Raw genomic sequence first — 20,776 nt, forward strand, 5'->3', positions numbered from 1 at the left:
AGTGAGGAGCCACGGCATTCACAGCTCTGCTTTGGGTTTTGGACCTGGGGCATCTCCGCTGCCTCCACGTGGAGGCAGGTGCCGCCCTGTGGTCACAGGACCTGGAGTGACTCTCATGCCAGGTTCCCCCCCAGCAGCTCCTCGCTCCAGCTGGGAGGGCAGAGCGTGGGTCCCACGGGACCCCCAGGCTGCGACGGTGCCATCGGGCACGGGCTGGCAGCAGGGATGGCACCTGGGACAGACCCAGGCTGGAGAAACCGAGGTGGTTTGGAACAACAGGGCTTGTTTGGCTTTTTGTTGCTGAAATAAATCATTTTTTGGACAGATGAGGAAGTCCCTGCTTTAAAGAGCTCTGGAAAAGCCTTTTTCCTGCCCCTGGGTGCCCCGTGCATGTTGGCTGCAGCAGGAAAGCGCTCCAGAAAGGAGCCGACTCTGCTGCTGGTCTCTTGAGTCTCCGCCAGTGCTCAGAGGGGGACGGGGCCCCAGCAGCGGGGATCCCCCCAAAACTGCAGCACCCGGTGAGGCAGCCACATCCCGAACTGTGCCTGGGGGCACCGCGCCCAAGGCTGCCACCCCCATCCCAGGGCCACCTCCTGCGGGGGGACCAGCACCACTGCCTGACACAGGCATGGTGGCCAAGAGCAGAGGGGTTGTGGCAACAGCATCTACCTCCAGCGCACCGCAGCCCCAAAGTTTCTCCTCCTCACCCCAAAACCCCAACTGCCTCATTGCAGGGCCACCAATACCTGGCCCAGCGTAGCGTGCTGAGGCCACGTGGCCTGGCTGCCCCAGCCGGTGAGCTGGGGTCTCTCTCCACCACCACTCCAACATCTACCACCTCTCCAGCAGCTGGTAGCCACATCCATGGCCAATCTTCTCCCAAATTTGGTTATTCTTCCACTCTTGATCACAGCTCGGGACAGGCGCCAACACCTAACCGCGTATCCTGTCAACAGAAGGATGTTTTTAATTTGGTCCTTGGGGTTTTTTTGCTTTCTGCAAGAGGGGGAACAAACGCGCACGCAGACCTTGGGAGGCTTTAACCAACCCTCCTACGCAGCATTGCCCCAAAGCAAACCCACCTGGCCATCCACACCGCTGTCCGGGTGAGGCTTTGCTTTCCATGGGCCGCATGGTTTCCATCACTCAGCCCTGCTGTCCCTGGCTCAGATAAGGGTCGAGATACGACATCCAGCCTTGAACCTCACTCCAGTAAGACGATGCCAATGTGCTAAGAACCAGCTTTGCCCTTCACCCACATCAGCTCCCACCCCAATGTCAGTGTCCCTGGCTGTGTCCTTCCGGAACTTCAAGCCCCTGGCACAGCATCCTTGGCTCCCTGCCCCAGCCACCCGCGGTGCCCTGCCTGGCCCCAGGGACAAAGGGACCTGCCTGACAACACAGTGATGGGCTCCTGTGCCTGCCTGGGTGAGAAAGGGAGGCAGCAGCTCGGACCCCCCCCGTATGTGGCTTATTAGGAAAACACGTAGCATCAGACATAAATCTGGAAGGAAGAAAGGATTATCCTTGTAAACACCCCCTACGCACTTGGTGCCGGTGTTTGTGTCATCATTTTTCTGGATTAAACAAGCTCTGTTCTTCTAAATTTCCCCAGAAGTCACATTGTCACAGCCCCACACAGTTTCGTTCATCACCAGCTTTGGGACATCCTTTGTAACCCGGAGGCTGCACTGGGCTGAGTGGGGCTGCAATATGCACAGCCCCCAGCCAGCCCTCCCCCGAGCACGGGATGCTCCTTTTTATTTTATTTTTTTGGGGCAACAGTTTTGGAGGTGGAGGCTGTCGGGTATCTACTTTCTAGCAGCCTCCTGCTCCCACACGAATGGGCAGGTCCCTGGAAATGTTGAACAGCCGAGGGAAGGGCTGCGCTGGCACGTGGCTCCTTGCAGGGCGCGCGGGTGCCCGGGGCCCATCGCAGCCTCTTCCCGTTCCGCTCGCCTCAGGTCAGCGTGCCTGACCAAGCCAGAGGGAAGAGGAGGAGAAAGCTGGCTGCTGGCCACAGGCAACAGCAAACAGGGCTACGTGGCACTCGGGGTGAAGGGTGGCTTCTGGGCAGCAGGACACCGCCAGTCCCACCGCACCTCCTGCCCTGCCCCAGCTGGGCTGTCCCCTCCCTGGGGACCGCTGGGACCGAGCCAGCCCTCGCACGATGCTCCGGCAGCGCCGCTCATCAGCCCGGTGGCGGGGGGCAGAGCTGGGGCTGCCGTCCAGGAATCCCATTGAGGACTCCAGCAAGGATTCATCGCTTCACCTTGCCAGGAGAGACCCCCACGGTCTCCAGACACTTGAGCAGATGTGTCCAGGAACATCACAGATCCCTGTGCCTTCAGAGCCGTTTTTTCCTGAAACCAGTCACTTCCCCCCCTCCTATCGCCAGTGCCTCTCTCAGAAGCAGAAAAGTTTAGATACAGATAAGCACTTTACAATAACAAACTCTTCAGGGAAAATCTTGAGCTCACTTGCACTGTACTTGCAGAGAAGTTTCCATGGAAAAAGAAACCGCTGTTTGGGAACACTTTCAGCCCCTGCCCGGGGAGGAGGGATGCTCTGTGCAAGCAGTGCTGGGAAGTGACAGCAGTGGCCCTCGGCACGGCTGAAGCCATCGGGGGGAAAAGGACCCCCTTGGGCCAGACTGCGCCCCGGCACCCACGTACCTAATGCTGAAGCCCCTGGTGCAGCCCCAAAATGTCAGCACCCGGGCTGGGACAGGCGGCGTGACTTTAGACGGGGCAAGCCCAGACTGCAGAGGGACAGAAGCAGACAAGGCTGCCAGGGCATGATGCTGCCCAGGAAAGCAGATCTGACCTCTGTTTTCACCCCCATCATCTACCTGCCAGGGGGTCCTCACCCCACCTGCTCCTTCACCTCGCCTGGGACGGGAGGGATCCCACCTAAGGCAGGTAACAGCCTGGGTGAGGCGAGGGTATCCCAAAGCAAGGCTGTGGTGTGGCCCTGGAGGAACTTCTGTGGGTAATCAAACTCGCTCGCATCGGAAATACACCGGGATCCCATCTCAGCCAGGCAAGAACCCCGTGCTTGCTTAAACACCCCCTCCTCAAAACAGCAAGGACTTCTAAACCCTCAACAATCCCAGACTTCTCTAAGGATTTAGGGTTAAAGGGGACCACAAAGTTTGCTTTATTTGATCTAATTCAGGAACAACAGAAGGGGTTGGAAATTAAGACTGTGCATTACAGGATTCCCAGCTCAGAGGTTCACGCTTTCAGGACGCTTGCTTGGTCCCAAACCAAGAGGCAGCGATGTGGACATCTAAGCCTCCTAAGAAGATGATGTAGGAGTCCATGTGCGCTATGACTCACTGACACCAGCCAAGTATTACCGAACTAGCGGACACAGGATGCCAAGGACACTGAATAGCTCCTACAGCCCCCTGGCCAGACACCTCGGAGCCCTTTGAGGACAAACACCTCCCCACAACCCCAGAAGCAGCACAACTTCCCTCAGACAAGAGGAAATGTTTGAACCAGACCCTGGCAAGCACCAGCGTACACCACTGCCCGCAGTGAGAACATGGAACCCCGGCAGCTTTGAAGGTGGGAAAGGCAAAGGACACCACTGCACACACCCCACGGCCAGGGGGAATAGGAAGAGGGAAGGAAGCAGGGTTGCTTCACACAATTTTGGCCTTCCTCTTTGGTTTTCTTCTCACCCTTGTAAAAGCTGGGGCTTTGCAGCTACTGTTGCTGTTCTACATAGCGCTGGCCTCCAAGGAATACAGACCCACAATGGAAAACACACAAACCACAGGAAGGAAAAGAATTAGCAGGAATAGGAAAAGCAGCAGCAGGAATGAGTACTCGTGCCCGAAACAAATGCACTACCTGCACCCCTAGCAGCAGGCAGGAAAAACCACACCACGTTCTCCTGTGCAGAAGCTGGGGCTTTGGTGTGAGGTCCAGGCTTTTTGGCTTTATTGCTACTGGTGAGCACTGGCAGCATGGTCATGTGCCAGTAGAACAGAAAGACAATCATCAAACAGACCCTCGAGGGGCCCAGGTAACAGGATCCAGCCCTATGCACACAGATATCAGCTTCTTTGAAATCTGAGGTTTCTTAGAAATCTAAGCTAAGGGGGGGAGGGAGGGGAAAGCAGGGGCAAAGCTGCCTGCGGACACTTGGAAAGAGCTAGTCATCAAACGGGCAGATGCCCAAGGTAGTGGCCTCAGCTGGGATTACAGCTCTGCATTACAGATTTTGAGGAAGACCAGCACTGAGACCACGGGTTTGACACCCCAGGTTTGTCTTGTTCCCCCCTCTCCCAGCTGTTCCAAAAGCCCCTGCTTTGCTCTGCCAAGCCAAACGTACAAAGGATCCAACAGGAAACCTTCCTGCTGCTGCTGCTTCCGCTGCGTCAGCTCCCGCCGCTTTAGGGGTTGTGTGCTGCCCTTGGTCTAGCAATGTCCCACCCAAGGGCTGGGCCAGAGCTGCTCTCCATCTCTCCACGCTCAGAGCTGAGCTACTTAAAAAGCTCACGATGAAGAAAACCAAACAAAAACCACTACCTTGAGTCTCATGCTGCTGCTCCCTGGCAAACATTTCCACATAGAGAAAACTGATCCCATCCACTTCCCAGGCAGGGGATGAGGTACAAGGCAGCAGCGGTAAGAATCCCACTTTATAGCCCCTAAAAGCCCCCAGGGAAACAGAACACCATCCTACGTGAACAACTGACTCATTTCTCTCACTGCCTACATCCCTGTCACAGCGAAGTACAAGTCTGACAGGCACCTGAGGAATTGTTCAGCTACCATTCCTGAAGAACAAGGAGACGAGTCTCTGGCGGGGGTGCTTAAAGCACGAGGGTCTTCACAACAGAGACCAGAGCAGCACAGGCACCTCCCTGCCAGGTTACCAGCCCCCAGTTCAAACAAAGCAGCTAGAGCTTTGCCTGATATTAGCAGCTGTAGTTTCACCCTTTACAGCAGCTCGTGGCTTACCTCACCGAAGGGACCGGTCCTTGTTAGTCCAACGACTCGCAGCTGTCCCAGGGTAAGGGCTGCTGACACACATAACCAGGTAGCTTTTGCCATTCCAACTCAAACATCTTTATTTCTGTGCTGTTAGCTTCACCCGTCCTCACAGAGGACAGAGTGCAGGAGGTAAGTGAACTTTTCCAGACAACTTGTTATGTTTGGGGGCAACGAGGAAGAACCAAGGCCACAAGGAGCCACTCCCGTTGTTTCCCAAAACCCCACCGTGGAAGTCTGAGGACTCTTTGCTAAGCTGTTGTGACTTCAACTTTAAAAACCAAGCGTTAACTTTTGGGACACGAGGACTACTTGGTAGTTAAGAGCCCACAGGTGCCTTAAGAGACTCTCTCCCTCTGCTTTCCCAGCCGTGTGAGGGGCCCAACATAGCCCGTGAAGGACCTCCTGCCAGTCCACTCCCAACAGCACCCGTACTCCTGCCCCAGAAACACAGACTCTGAAACAATACCACACTCTGGACTCAGAGGGGAAGGGGAGGAAGGGCTGGGATTACAAAAAAACCCCAACAAAACCAACAGAAACTCAGAAGAGACTGACACAAAGGACGTAAAAAGCAGGAGAAGCTATGAAAGTATGTTGAGATGGTCAAGAAAAGTCACATCAAAATATATTTAAAAACCAGGAATTCCAATCTGTGTGGAATTTAAAACTCCTTTCCCCACCTTTTTTTTTTTTTTCTGCTCAAGGAGCATGTTGTTCCAGGACGTGGAACATGATAGGCAGCACCAGTTATGTCCTGAAAAGGGTAGTATTTCCCAACTTGTGTGAGCACTTCCACCATTTACAAAGAAAAAATTATATATAGCTCAACAATTGCCCCACCCTCCCTCTTTTCCATTCTACAGTGGGCAGGAGAAAAGACTGCAAAAAAATCTGACTTTTCATTTTCAGTTAAGTCCAACTTTCCCCACGCATCAATAGCCCTGCAATCCATTGTACACCTTCTGCACCGATCCTTGTTTCAACAGCTGTTTGAGACCTGCAAGAGAAAGGAAAACATTACTGCACAGCACAGACAGGAGGACAACTCTGCACTTGCTGTTCCTGTTGCATTTACACATCTGGCTCTAGGCCCTGGGGTACCAGCCTTTCGAGGCTGAGCCCACATACCTGAATAAAGCCTAAACAGGTACTCTAAGAGCATCATTAAAGAGAAAGGAAAAATCCCCCTCAAACCCTGTGGCGAGACAGCTTTACTCCTGCTCCTTCAGCACTCCTACAAGGAGAAACAGGTTAGCGAGGCTTTAACGGTGCTTTCCCAGGCTCTCAGGGCCGTACGAGGCCAGCCATTGCAGGGAGAAAGCCTCTGCTACAAACTCAAAGCCCAGTGCAACACCTCAAGATTCTCAGAGCTCTGCCAGGGATAAAGGCAACTCCCAGAGCTGCTCTGCTGTTGGAAGTTGACAATAATCTTGTCCTTTTAAGCACAAATGCAATGACAACTTGCTGGGTATTTCCAGAGTCTAATTCAGACAGCTCATCTCCCCAGGCTGCCTCACAGCCCAAGAGAAATGGGCCAGCAGCCAGCTCAGGAGTGCCATGCGTGCTTTGGGTCCTTCTGGACTTGCAGCTACAGCAGCCACATCACAGTAATTAGAAAGCAGAGCCTTTCACACTGGTACGTGGTGCCTGAGGACACTGCTGTCCACTAGAAGTAGTCGCTTAAGGCAAGGCAAGCAAACTTATCTGTGGGCTTAAGTATCCCACTGAAGGCCTGAAAATATTTTTTTTTTTGGAAACCCACGGTTTTACAAAGGGCTCTAGGTGACTTTTCAAATACCATCTTCCCCACCCCTGAAAGGCCGTTCATAAAACAGTTCAAAGAACTGTCACCTCCAGGTCCTATCAGTATCAAGTGCTTACCAGAACAGGGTAGGAGTGAGTCAGCTCTTAACGTACAAAGTACGGTTAAAAAAAGCACGTTAAAGTCAGCACCTTCAGGGCAAGACTGGCAGGTCCTCACTGTTACTTAAAGGGCAAATCCATACAAAACAGAGGAAGCAGGACCGGCAAGAACAAATGTGTCACACTTTTTTCAGAGATAATCGTAAGGGACTCCCTCTTCAAAGTCAGCCTGGTCACATGCTGCCAGGACACCCACTGCCTCGGACCAGCACCAGAAACCATTGAGCCCAAGAAGGAGCTGTCAAGACCCAAAACAGAGAGGAAAACTCCCCATACCATGGGTAACTTTCAAACAACAATACTACTAAAAAAATAAAGCTAAACTGCTATAATTCTGCTGTTGGGTGTCCCCAAAACAGCATCAGTCTTGCAACAAAGCACACAGGCAGCTTGCTTGCACCTCAGCGTGACAGACGACAGGATTGTCGTCCTGCCTCAGTTCAGCTTGCTCTGCTGCTCCACTGAAGCCAGTCACGGTGTCATACTGTACACGTTTGTATAACAGGTCAGGTTAGGCTGGCTAGAAAAATTTAACAATAATGGTGATATTTAAGTGAGGTACATAGGCATGGAGAGGGAGGATCAGTAATTGATTCAACCAATTTACTTCTGCAGAACCCCGCCCCCCCCCCCTAACTTTTCAGGCATACAAGCTCTTCTTCAGGAAATCTAGCTAGAAGAGAGCATGTCTTCCTGCAAACCTCATTCTGCTTGTCTACCTTTAAATTATTTGGCTACAAACAGTACCGTCCTTTCAGACCAGTGATTTGATGCATAAGGGTCACAGCAGCTCTGTTGAAATACTGGAAAACTGTCCTGGAAGTAGTAACTGGAATTAAACCAGCTCTCTGGCAGGCAAGAACTATTCATGCTTCTTGCTTGCTGGCCAAAGAACCCTGAACTCTTTTCTGCATTCAGAAAAATCCTCAACAGCAGGGCGGAGTGAGCCCCCGTGCAGGAGCTGGTACTCATTACGGGTAGGTTGCTCTCCAGGGGAGCGCAAGGCAAGTTCACGTCCCCACCGCAGCCAGAGGTGGCTGCAAGCCACTTCCTGGCTGATGGGTAAGAGGATGTGCCTCCTGGAAGTGTAGTTCTTTGAAAGGAAGGCCTTAGCTGGAGAAAGGTGTGCTCCGGTAACCCTGAAAAGAAAATGTGATTAGCACCAGCCCCGTATCTCACTTCCTGCTGGCTAGCTCTAGACAGCTGCCTGCTGGCCTGAAGGATACCCAGTCTGTGTACAGGATACACCAACACATATCTGATGTCCAATCAGGAATTCCGGCCAGGAATCCTGACATTTGGTGCTACTGCACCTCAGGCATTTTTTTTTTTTTTTTTTTTACTAGAGCCAACTTTGAGATTTTTCTGACATCACCAACAGATGACAGGTTACAATACAGCCTGGGCATTACGCTGCCTGCTGTTAGGCTAAACGCTCCAGAGTTAAAGCACGGGATCCAAAGCTCCAAAACAGACAAACCACAAGTCTCACTAGAGAAGAACGAGAGATATGTCAAAGAGAAAGTCACCTCCAATCAACAGGCAATAAATTCCCTGATGTCACACTAGCACAAAAGCAAGCATATTATTTCTCTGACTCTACAGCTTAGATTGACCAGAGTGGTGCTCTCTGACTCAGAGTATCTCCTGACTGCCCTCGGAGCTGTACGTATGGTTATGATAAGAAATTAGGACTACGGCCAACAATAAGAAAAAAGGGATGTTTTGAATTCTGAAGCCTAGTGTCCTTTTGCATGTGTACACTGAACTGCTGCCACACAACATGAATAGACCTATTCCCTCATAAAACTCTTTAAACAACTGGATGTTTGGAGATATTCTAGCACACAGTAATGCATCTGACTGCCTACCCAGTCACCTTCCTCTAGGAAGTGTGGAATTGCTTTAGGAGGGAGTGAAACACCCAAAAGCCCTGTGCCTGAACATGCTCGTGCCTGTACAATCATCTCTTTGTTCCTGGGATATCCATAAAGGCGTGTGAGTAACTTTCACAAACACAGGGGCTTCTGTCACTGCTCCTTGTCCAGTCTGCTTAAACTGTCAAGAGCAACAGCTGGAATAACCTCATGTCTGTCTGCAAGGTGCTGTCCCCTTATGGAGGGAGGTTCAAGAAGGGCAGCAGAGCCTGGAATGAGACCTTACACCGATGTGGTCAGTGTGTCCTGCAGCCCTCACTGGGCACAACATGCTTGCAACAAGCGGGAAAGCACAGGGGTCAAAACACAAAACAGGTCCCCTCAAAGCACAGCCCTCACGGCCCAAACAGCAGCAGGAAGAGCCACAGAACATGAATCAGTAGCTGCAGCTACCAACTGGGCTCCAAGTGGCAGTAGCAGTGTGGCCAATGCAGCAGTACATGCCACAGGGCTGAGAAAAGCCCTCCGAGGGCTTGGCTTCCCTCTACAAACTTCGGAGAGTCCAGGAAAGCTCTGCATCTGCCTCATTCCACCAGGACAGCTGCCAGATTCCACAAAAGAGCAGCAGAAGAAAGTATGATAGCCCTGACCAGCAGGAAGAAGTTCTGGGGATGGGGATTTTCTGATGAGCTGCACTGGTCCATCCCAAGAACTTCTTTGCCCCATAGCAGAGGATGGGGCCCTCAATGCCTACTCTGACACCTTGTGCAGAGCAGCAGAACCTACTGCAGAGGTGGCTGAAGTGAAGAGGAGTTTCCAGCTAGTAGTATCTACCCTTCCGTCAGTTATAGGATTTCTACATAGTTCATGAAGTTTCCATTTCAGCACTGAAGCAGAGAAGCGGATTTCTCCCTATGAAATACCTGCATTGCATACAGCCATAAAGCGCTCAGGGTAGGAGACACAGAGAGGAACAATCCTTCTGATGCTGCATGACACTCTTTACCCTTGACAGTGGAGGCATTTTCAAAAGTCTTGCCTCCCAAGAAAGTAGCAGGGGTTGGAAAACCGCTTGTGATCCCATTCCAGCCGAGGCAAAGCAGACAGAGGCTAAGCCCAGCAAGTCTTTCAGTTCAGACAGATGGCCAGCTACAAAACAAAGCACCTGCAAATCTGCCAAGTGCTACATCCCAGCAGTGGCACATCCCAGCCTAATCTGGCTCCCTACAACCGCAGCAGCCAAGCTCACTTGCTTCAAAGGGAAATGGAAGTTAATCACAGGGCATCGGCCAACTGTGTTATGTTGTACAAGGGGCATGGGGAAAGGAGAGCCTCTTCCGACTGCTGCAGGCCACTGGTCCCATCGTGCCAACTTCTTATCAGCTTTGGTGAGAGGTCTGTGCAGCCCGCTGCCAGCACAGAGCTTTACAACACTCACCTTCCCGCTGTTCGTTTGTCAGTTGCTCTTTGGGGAACTCCACATCAAACGTTATTATTAGTGAGCCTTTGATATTATTGTTATCAAAATTTGGAAGACCTTCTCCTTTCTTCCACAGTTTGGCCCCGGGTTTTGTAATTTTATCCCGAGCAACGTGAACCTAGAGACAAAAGAAAGAGCAGAACATTGCACGTGTTCTGTGTGTATAGCCCAATACTCCAATGCCATTTCCAACCTACTGGAAAGCTTCAACTGAAACTGACTCTTCACCAAAGTCAGTGATATTCAAGGTGTCTAGGCAGTATTACTGCCAGGACACATGCCAGAACCAACAGCACCCAAGACAACACATGCAGTAACTGCTGTGGCAGCCTGGAACTACGACCCAGACTGTGCACCCCTGGTACAGAGTCTCTTTTGGCTCCACAGGAACTGGTCTGGAAGTCTCTAGCAGAGGAGATCCTGTGTGCAATCAGCAGCTGCACAGACCCCAAGAGAGCTAACCCTCAGCACAGAAGACCTGCAGTTAAATTTTGTTTGCACACAGCAAGAAAGCAAACCGTTGCCTCACCTTGTGCCCATCCAAGTGGGCAATATCCATTTCAAAGCCTGTAAGTGCCTCGACCAGCGAGATTGTCACGTTTGTATACAAGTCATCGCCCCTTCTTTCAAAGACTGGGTGCCTGTGGAATTAAGAGACTTTTGATGAATGCCAGGTGCCCAGCAAAGCCACTCTACCACTCCCTTCCTCAAAAGGACAGGGGAGAGAAAACAACAAAAGGCTCATGGGTTGAGATAAGGAGAGGGAGATCACTCAGCAATTACTGTTATGGGCAAAACAGACTTGACTTGGGAAAAATTAGTTTATTACCATTCCAATAGAATAACACCTTCCCCTGACCCCTCCCTTCTTCCCAGGCTTAGCTTAATTCCCAGTTTCTCTACCTCTTCCCCCTGATCGACGCAGAGGAATGGGAAATGGAGGTTATGATCAAATCATCACACATTGTTTCTGCTGCTCCTTCCTCCTCACACTCTTCCCCTGCTCTAGCACGGGGTCCCTCCTACAGGAGACAGCTCTCCATGAACTTTCCTAATGAGTCCTTTCCACAAGCTGCAGTTCTACACACACTGCTCCACCGTGGGTCTCTTCCACAGGGCACAGCCCTTCAGGAATGCACTGCTCCGGCATGAGGACCCCATGGGGGTCACAAGTCCTGCCAGCAAACCTGCTTCAGTGCAGGCTTCCCCTGGGTCACCGCCTCCTTCGGGCATCCCCCTGCTCCAGCGTGGGGTCCTCCATGGGCTGCAGGTGGAGATCTGCTCCACTGTTAACAATCACGGGCTGAGGGGGACAGGCTGCCTCACCAGGGTCTTCCCCACAGGCTGCAGGGGAATCTCTGCTCCCGTGCCTGCAGCACGTCCTGCCTCCTCCTGCACTGACCTTCATGTCTGCAGTTGTTGCTCTCACATAGTCTCACTTCTTTCTCTCACTGCTGCAGATTTTTTTTCCCCCCCTTCTTAACACGCTATCACAGAGGCGCTACCACCATTGCAGATGTGCTCTCCCTTGGCCAGCAGCGGGTCTGTCACGGAGCTGGCTGGCATTGGCTCCATTGGACATGGGGGAAGAAGCTTCTGGCATCTTCTCATAGAGGCTACCTCTGTAGCCCCCCCCACTACCAAAACCTTGCCATGCAAACCCACTACACTTCCTCATAGGGGAAATAGGTCCTCTAGCTTCCTTCCCTTTATTTGTGAATTTGGAGAACTCACAAATCAGATAGGAAGTAAAGAACAAATGAAGTTAAGCTTCATTTTCCTGCACAAGAGATATACTACTAAATAACCTTTCTATTTCTAGGGCAGTGAGTGGTGAGGTGTGTCAAGAAGTTGTGACTCAATTTTTTTAGTAGTTCATTTCCTTATGATAGGGAGATAGTATATTTATGGAAAAAGGAGATATTTCATGTGATTCACACAAGGAGCTACTAATGCGTGCCAGAATTCAAGCCAAAGTAAATACAAATGGACTTATTGCAGCATCTTAACAGTGGTGAATACTCCACTCCAGCATCACCAGGGCTGAACATCCTGCACAGCCCTAGAGTACCAGAGCCCTGGCTGCACTGGCTGTGCTGAAGGGCAAGTTGCATGCTAGTCAAAGAGGCAACACTGGGCCAGAAATTTGCTTGTAATCTTCCTTTAGAGTAAAGAGAGAAAGAGAGAGTGGTCAAACTAGGCCAGTTACTTACTTAAGAACTTTTATTCTGAAGCGCAAATCACCTGGCTCCCCATCCACGTGGGGCTCACCTGTGAAAAAGAAAGGAAAGCTCTGTTTAAAGGAGCTAGTTAGTAACAACTAAGAAACAAGCAGCATATTTAACATGTGAGCTGCACGTTGTGTTTGAGGAAAAAATAATTAATTGATCTTTACATGACTAACCGCTGCCTACACATATCCATTATTAAAGAGCCTAGAACTTTCTGAGTATTGTCTCAATAAGCTCATACCACTCCACTGTTCTGAAAGACCTGCATGTTAATGATGTCCTTTACTTATTGAAGGACTTCATCTCCTCAGGCAGAAGGGATTCCTTCACATAGTCAAGCCTGGAACAGAATTTTTGAGTAGAAGGGTATCTGAAACCTCAGATTTAGAGTTTTGGTTGGGTTTTTTTTTTTTTTTTGTGCACCCCCAGTACCAACAAAGTGAGTGGAACTCAGAGCGCTCTCCAGACTTAGCAATGAGTATGCTCCTGGATTTCAGCAGCACACAGGGGACACAGCACTTACAGGAACACATGCCGATCAGTTACCCAGTGCAGGGCTCGGGCACTTCCATTGCTGTGCTGGCTTGAGCTGGGATACAGCCAATTTTCTGCATAGTAGCTGGTACAGGGCTACATTTTGGACTTGTGCTGGAAACAGTGTTGATAATTCAGGGATTTTTTTTCTTACTGCTGAGCAGCACTTACACACAGTCAAGGCCTTTTCTGCCTCTCACCCCATCCCACCCGCGAGGAGGCTGGGGATGCAGACGGAGTTGGGAGGTGACACAGCTGGGACAGCTGACTGACGGGATATCCCATACGATGTCACGCTCAGCATATAAAGCTGGGGGAAGAAGTAGTGGAGGATGTTTGGAGTGATGTAACCATTAGGTGTGATGGAGCCCTGCTGTCCTGGCGATGGCTGAACACCTGTGCACCCATGGGAAGTGGTGAGTGAATTAAGTTTTATTTTGCTTGTGTGCAAAGCTTTTGCTTTACCTATTAACTCACTGTTGAGATAAAAGCAGTTTTCCTCATTTTTACTCTTCTGATGCTCTTCTCCATCCCACCAGGGAGAGGGAGCAAGGGGCTGCATAGGGCTTATCTGCTGGCTGAGGTCAAACCACAGCAGTCCTTTCTGGTGCCCAACGTGGGGCTTGAAGGGTTCAGATAGCGACAGATTTGATTGGAACGTCCTAAGTCAAATTTACAGCCATTATTGCTGTTTAGCTATTAACTGCCACAAAGACCAGCCTCGTATGACTGAAAAGGAGCAAGTCAAAGCTGAGCAGCAGGGCAGCACCCACATAACATACCTTCGCCAATGAAGGGATACTCCATGCCATCCCGCACGCCTGGCTCTATCTCCACTTCTAGTGTTCGCTCCTCATTCACGAGCCTGCCAAGGGGAAGAGCAAGCAAGCACTAAGTTTTCAACACCTACTTATGTTACCGTCATAATGAGAACGCTCCCAGAAGTTACCACACACTCTCTCCTTGTTCATACCTACAGAGGGAAGAGTGCTGCATTTCTTGTACGCTGATACTAATTTAGTAGGGAGGGCAAAGTTAAGCTAAATGCAGTGTCAGCATCTGAATGCATGACTACATCACAGTATTCCACATCCAACTGCTCCCAGCTGGAAACTGGGCTTCCCTGGCTTTGATTATTCATATTTAGTTGTGGAACTTCCACTGTAGTATGACTGACTGTTCAAGGAATAAAAGGCTGAAAGGGCAAATTGAGGACCTCTACATCCAAGAGCTGGCCAACCCTACTGCAAGAATAAAGACTGGCTCCTTGGGAATAAGAAACCCCTGTTAAGTGTTTCCACATTCCCCAGATATTACTGGTAGTACAGGCACTTTCCTCCATCTAGTGGCAAGTTTTGATTAAACAGCCATATAGCAGTAAGAGCATAAAACTCACTTGACATTTGGACATTCATCACAAACAACTTCTTGAGTCATCTGGAAACGTCCAGGACCCAACTGGGTGGTCCTCATCTCCTGCCGGCAATTGCATTTCCGTTTGCCAGGTGCCTGTCTTGCCACTGGCTTGTTCCTGACAACCTGCATGAAGAGGAAGAGGTTGATACCAACACACAGGCTGGCACTCCTGGGTTGCCTCAAGGGTCTGGATTGCTCAAGCAGCCTGAACATGATTTGGTTTTGTGTGCTGCCTTCACAGCAGCTCAACAGCCTCAGCAAAACATTCTGACAACAGTCTTCACCTTCCATCTCTTGCTCATCATACATTAAATACCACGAAAAACTCTCCGACACCACTGTCACCATTTCCTTTCTTTTTCCTGCACACCTTTCTAAAGAGGAAAGGTAACATTAGGATGAAACCCTTCACACTTTTGTTAGGATAGTTTCCTTGTCCCACACAAGGGCAAAATTTGTAGTTCCCATTTACCCAGACACTCACAAACTCAATCAATACAAATTCTAATATGTGGAATAGCAGGGATTGTCAGCACCAGAAATGCAGCTTCCTTAAAAAAAATAATCAAAAAGACCACCATACATTTGCCAAGTATGTAATCCAGACATTTGCAGTGACATGTTTGGCCCCTTAAAGAGACTATGAAAAATCCTCAACATGGTTTTGCAAGAATTACAAAATTAATTTGAGGCTTATGAATGGGCCCATCAAATATCACTGAATTCCATAGAGGGGCCACTTACACCTTTTTCCAGTTTGGCTGCTGCAATAAAAGCAAGCTACAGCCAGACACACGCAGCCAGTAAATAAGCTATTATCACAAGAAACATCCCTTTACAGAGAAATTGCCAGACAGCAAACATGAATAAATGTATTGTTTCTTCAGTTAACTACTAGCAAATAGCATCACAACATCCTCCGCTGTCACTGCCAGATACTGTGAAGACAAGCATCTGTTTTAGTTCTGTTCTTTGGGAGAAGGTATTATCCTGAGCAGTGGCCAGGCCAGGCATGTCAAACCTAAGAACACGCTGGAGAGACCGACAGGCGAGCAAACTTACTTCTACGAAGTTTCCTGAATACACCTCCTCCAGTGTAACCTCCAGGTCCACAATGATGTCGCTTCCTCGGGGAATGTTCCGGTCTTGTTGGCGGGGGTTACCTCCAAACATGAATCCAAAGTCCCCGAAGAAGCTGGAGTAAAGCACATCAATTAATCCAGGAAGGAATTCTGATCAAGCGAGGCTCCGATGAAGACAGCCACCCAAGGCAGCAGCATCATGCTGCTTGTCAAATGCTTCTAGCCTCCTCCGAGTACAAAACAGCCTCCTCACAGTACAAAACCACCACAGTAAATCCAGATACCTCTGTTTGCTCCCTCAGGACACAACCTAATGCCTTCAAACAAAATGGTCACTTTGGAAGAGTTTTCTGTACTAAAGAAAACAAGTTTTGCAGCAGGAGTTGAATGCCAACACCTCAGAATCTGACCACTGCCTGAGGAAGTCCTCTCCGTACTACACGGCCGCTCAGCTACCATCACCACAAGGTGCAAACTCTGTGTAGCACTTCACCTCTGGCACTGCAAGTCAGTGCTGGCAGGTTGGTTTTCAGTAGTTTGAAGATGAGGGGGATGAGAAAAAACTTCCTAGTGAGTCTGCATATTTTTCCTCAAAACAGACCAGCAGACGGTGCAAGTTCTTATCCAGAAGGATTACACAAGATGGGCAACTTCAGGAATTGGTTTAGTAAATTTGTGCCTAGCAGAATCAAAGGGGCACAAACAGAAAATTGGATTCTACCTGAGCCACATGCAAATGCCTTCAGATTTTAATGATCCAAATTCTACAGCTGCTCTGAAATGTAGTGTAAGTCACTACAGCATTACCTTGCAAAAGAAAAAGTGACCCCCAAACATTATCACACACCAGATAACACAAGAAAGTTCCTACAGGTTTAAAGCAGCTGCAGCACCTTACAAATCACACACACTGGCAATGCAGCTTGCTAACTGAGCCAGAGCTGCCTATGTGGGAAGACACCATTGGTTCCTGCTCACTGCTCCTGAAGCAAGGACTGATGCAAGACAGACAACTAAAAGCGCACATGGGATATCCACTGTAAGTGTATTTCTTCAAATTCTCTACTGTCACTTCAGATCAGTACCTCCAGACGGGGTGAGAGAACTTAACATGGAATTTGCCTAAACCAAACACATCCATGAGCATCACAGAATTAGACCACCAACTGCAGAACAGCTTAAAGCGGCAAGATCTCCTTACTGTGAGAAGATGTCTCCATGGGAGCTCTGGTGACCATCCTTCAAGCCCTCCTCACCATAGGCATCGTACTGCTTCCTCTTCTCCTCATCTGACAGCACCTGGCAAAGGGATGCAAGCAGACAAGACACTCACCCACAGCTGAGCTCAGTTACTTAAACAAGGCTCCAAGAGGAAGCTCACCAGTACTCTTCACTGGGGGACAAGCAGCAATGCTTTATGTTACAGAAACGCTGGCCAGAATTCGCTTGCTGCACTGGGCTACGAAGTTAAAAATTTATCATTTAAACCCATAAAAAGTACAATTAGTTTATTAAAACAGCAGAAAATATAAAAAGTATGAGTTTATCTTAAGGATTAAAAAGGAATCGGAAGGAACAATTCAAAGCAGTTTCTACAAAGCAGGACACTGGAAAAAAAAACCACAAACACATTAATACCACTCCTGGTTTTCAGTTTTCTTCAAGCACCCAAAATGGGTATTTTTTAACAACTGGCAATGATGGCAAGCTTGCCTACCAAGCTGAACTTGTCAAATACAGTAACTGCACCAGCTTGAATGTTGGCCCTCATTTCTAAGGGTAACAAAAGTTAGAAGTGACTTCAGTGCTGAGGCAGAATAATACAACCCAACACACATGACTTTCAAGACTGTAAAGCTTCAATTTTAATGCCTAAGGATTGATCTTTGCTCTTTCCTGCCCCAGAGACCCAAAAGTTTCCAATCACATTTAGCCTTCCTCCCCTGTTGATCATATTTGGGAAGGTTAAAATTGCCAGGTTAGCTTTCAAAAGGCTAAGGAGCACAAACAGGTGGAGAAGCAGTAACAGCCAGAGGAGCTGGCTAAATGATAAAAACTAGTCAACAGTGACTTTACTAGTTTCACCTAGTAGATAAAAGTTCAACTCTCCCTTTGTCTCTTCAGATTTTGCATTAAAATACACATTTCCTAAAACCAGGATAAGCTTTCCATTCTGTGATCTGTTTGTGTCAGAGCAAAATTATTCCAGTAAGGTACTGCACAGTCCTGTACTGTGAGCAACAGGAAGAGAAAACAAAACACAAAATATCTGCCTTCCTGTTAACTTCCTTCTTTCTGCAGGCTGTTGGAGAACACAATTTCAAGTACTGTGAAGAGAGTTCTTTTTATGTTAGGCTGCCTTTAAAGCAAAGCAACCACAGTGGACAAGCTTAGAAAAAACCCCACAGAAGCTCCACCCCTGAACCATCCTGAGACTAATGAGGACACACAGATGAGTCTCGGGTCCCTCGCATGGGACCAGTCTCCTTTCTAATTGAAACTACTGTTCAGACCACACAGCTGCAGGGTGGAAATCACTTTGGCTGTTAAAATGAAGGAGACCGCAGTAGTTTAATTAACCTACTTTCCCCACCATTTTTTTTTTTTTTTTAAGACTTTGCTATAGATAGTCAGCTAGCCAAACCCTGAGCAGCAGTACTGCTCACAGAGGCTGTTGCTTTATGGCAAAAAGCAACCAGGTTCGGATTAAGTGATACCTAATTCTAGCTCCTTTTTGCTCAAAACAATCAAATTGACACACTGCATCTTGTAGCTAGTTTAGCAGAAGGACTTTCCAGCTGTACTGGCTAAACAAAGAGACAAGGACCTTGCAGGACATCCCAATGTTATGCCTTCCAAACCTTCTTTAAAAGCCATGTCCATCAATACCAGATTTCAGTATTCTGATAGATCTCTCTTCAGCAAGGAGCACAGGAGACTCTGAAGGCAGGGTTTTTAGCTTAATTTTCACCAGCACCCAGCAAGAGCATGTTGCAGCGGTATTGTCTGTGTTAGCACTAGAACGCCACAATTTACGCTGAACAAGGACACTGTTGTGCTTCAATAATACCCTGGGGTTAGGGGGAGGCAGACTCAAGTCACTGCTCATGAAAGTTACTATTCACCTACTCCGGCTACCACATCCCCTGCTGATTTGATTTACAACTATTTTCTCCCCAATGTTTTTAATAGCAAGAGTACTCTCAACTGTTACTATGGCAAAGACTTAAATAAACTAGGACTCGGTGAAGAGGTAGAAAAATGCTTCCAGGGAATAAAGTACTGTCAAATGTGACAAGATCCCAGCCCACAGAAACTACATCAAGCTCACAGCTTTGAAGTAAACCGCATGCATCCACCTTCAGATACTGCAAATGACAGGTAACAAATACTTTTTTCCGCAAAAGAATTTCTTTATGTTCACTGGTCTCCCTGCGATAGTTCAGCCAATGTATTTAAGAATAGGTAAGTCTGCTAAAAAGAGGTCCCAGCTGATACAAAAATAGAGTTTATGCGTTTTCTTTCTGACCAAAGAGGAATGCTTTCAAGCTGTTTCTTTCACTTCCTCATTTATTTTGTATTTGCATATCTGAAGAGCACATGAACATCGAGGATGGAAGCAGGAGCTACACCACAGCTGCAGGCTGAGCACCACCGCTGGACTGCAGCAGGAACACAAACCCTTCCCTTCTGAAGCTTGACTCCTCAAAGAGGACACAAACATCCCACCCAAACAGTCCACCAGGGCAGGCAAGCTCCAGGTGGAATCACTGCTACAAATTCTTGCTGGTGAAACACTATCTTCCTTCAGGGCTCTCTGCTCCGTGGGGAACTACAGGAGCGGATGGAAACCAGCGACAGCAGGGAGACAAAAAGGACAGAGAACGTGGACAAAACAGATCCTATCACCTTGCCTAAACTGCATTAACACATATGTACATGGCAGAGAAAGTAGGCTTTGACTTAAAACACTCTGCTAATGAAATAATCTATACGTGATTTATCTAATAGACTGTGCTATTAGTGTCAGGTATCATTTGTATGCAACTGTAGTATCATGGAAACGACAGGAATCCTCATGTGTACTGACCCACAACTATTTTTCCTACCTTAACACCTTTTAAGGGGCAAGCCAACCACCTTTTCGGTCCCAACAGCTCAGACTCGCAGCCAGACTGCATACATAGACACTTGCTCCTGTGCCAATACTCGTAGCTGAGGCAACTCTATTTCTTCCTCAAATAACTATTAATAAATAACTTGGTAACTTTAACTGGGTGCCTTCATTTTCTTTTAAGTGAGCTAAGCTCTTTCATTGTCCTCCAACAGAAGGAGCTGTTTGCTCAACCCGGCAGCCTCTCTGCCATGGCTTTTTGTTTGGTAGAATGCCTGAAACTCCATGCAACAAAAAGAGGAGGATGCAGCGCACCTACGCCTTACAGCAAGGCCCTCGCATTTCCAAGCGGCCCTCCCTTCTCCTTCCCCTGAGCGTTACAGGACGAAGCTCCACGGCACTACTCGCGGGCCAAGCTCAGCTTCACGCTGGCAGCACCGTTCCCCACACACCCCCTCCGCAGCCTGGGAAGAGCTGGGCGCCCCCCCCCCCGAGCTCCTTACCACGGGGGGCACGTCCTCACCCCTCCCTCCGCGGCGGACCTCGGCACCCCCTGCCCCGCGGCGAGGCTCGGTAGCGCCCACAGCAGGGCGGGGGTGCCCCGCGGCCCCCGGCCTCACCTCGTAGGCCGCCCCCAGGTCCTGGAACTTCTCCTGCGCCCGGGGGTCGTCGGGGTTCCTGTCGGGATGGAGCTGCAGCGCCAGTTTCCGGTAGGCCTTCTTGATGTCCTTGATGGAGGCGCCGCGGGAGACCCCCAGGATCTTGTAGAAGTCCCTCCTGCCGGGGGGGCGAGAGAAGGGAGGGAGCGGGGCCCCGTCAGCGCCGCGGCCGCCGAGCCCGGGGCGGGGATGTGGGGGGGCCCGGCCCGGCGCTGAGGCACGGGCCCGGGGGCGCGGCCCGGCGCACTCACCCGGCGGCGGCCTCCCCGCAGAGGCAGAGAAGCAGGAGGCAGAGGCGGCCGAGCCAACGCGGGGCCATGGCGCGGCGGCCCGGCCTGCCCGGCGGGCGGCGGGCAGAGGGAGCAGCGCTCTCCGGGCGGATCCGCAGCGCCGCAGCCACCCGCCCCGGACCGGCCACCATTAGGAGTGAAGCGGGGCCCGCTGACGG

The 20,776-nt window shown here is 49.7% G+C and overlaps 1 protein-coding gene across 1 annotated transcript; it reads right to left on the bottom strand.

The window, feature by feature from the left end:
• Nucleotides 1-5,606: 5,606 nt before the first annotated feature.
• On the bottom strand, nt 5,607-20,768 carry DNAJB11 (DnaJ heat shock protein family (Hsp40) member B11). The gene is made up of 10 exons (XM_055816849.1): nt 20,580-20,768; nt 20,290-20,446; nt 16,757-16,854; nt 15,536-15,668; nt 14,454-14,596; nt 13,840-13,922; nt 12,506-12,563; nt 10,822-10,933; nt 10,251-10,410; nt 5,607-6,009 (listed from the first exon to the last, which is right to left on the bottom strand). The coding sequence occupies exons 1-10, from the start codon at nt 20,747-20,749 to the stop codon at nt 5,945-5,947; spliced, it is 1,179 nt and encodes a 392-aa protein (XP_055672824.1). The 5' UTR covers nt 20,750-20,768; the 3' UTR covers nt 5,607-5,944.
• Between the last annotated feature and the right edge of the window lie 8 nt (nt 20,769-20,776).

The sequence above is a fragment of the Falco peregrinus genome, chromosome 12 (assembly GCF_023634155.1).
Source record: "Falco peregrinus isolate bFalPer1 chromosome 12, bFalPer1.pri, whole genome shotgun sequence".
NCBI lineage: Eukaryota > Metazoa > Chordata > Aves > Falconiformes > Falconidae > Falco > Falco peregrinus.

Bases quoted from the DNA above. Each gene is read 5' to 3' on its own strand.
- DNAJB11 (XM_055816849.1), bottom strand. From the start codon at position 20,749: ATGGTGGCCGGTCCGGGGCGGGTGGCTGCGGCGCTGCGGATCCGCCCG. The intron at 20,447-20,579 runs GTGAGTGCGCCG...CCCCCCCGGCAG, and splicing joins TGCGGGGAGGCCGCCGCCGG to GAGGGACTTCTACAAGATCC. The intron at 6,010-10,250 runs GTGAGTGTTGTA...TTTCTCTTGCAG, and splicing joins GACAAACGAACAGCGGGAAG to GTCTCAAACAGCTGTTGAAA.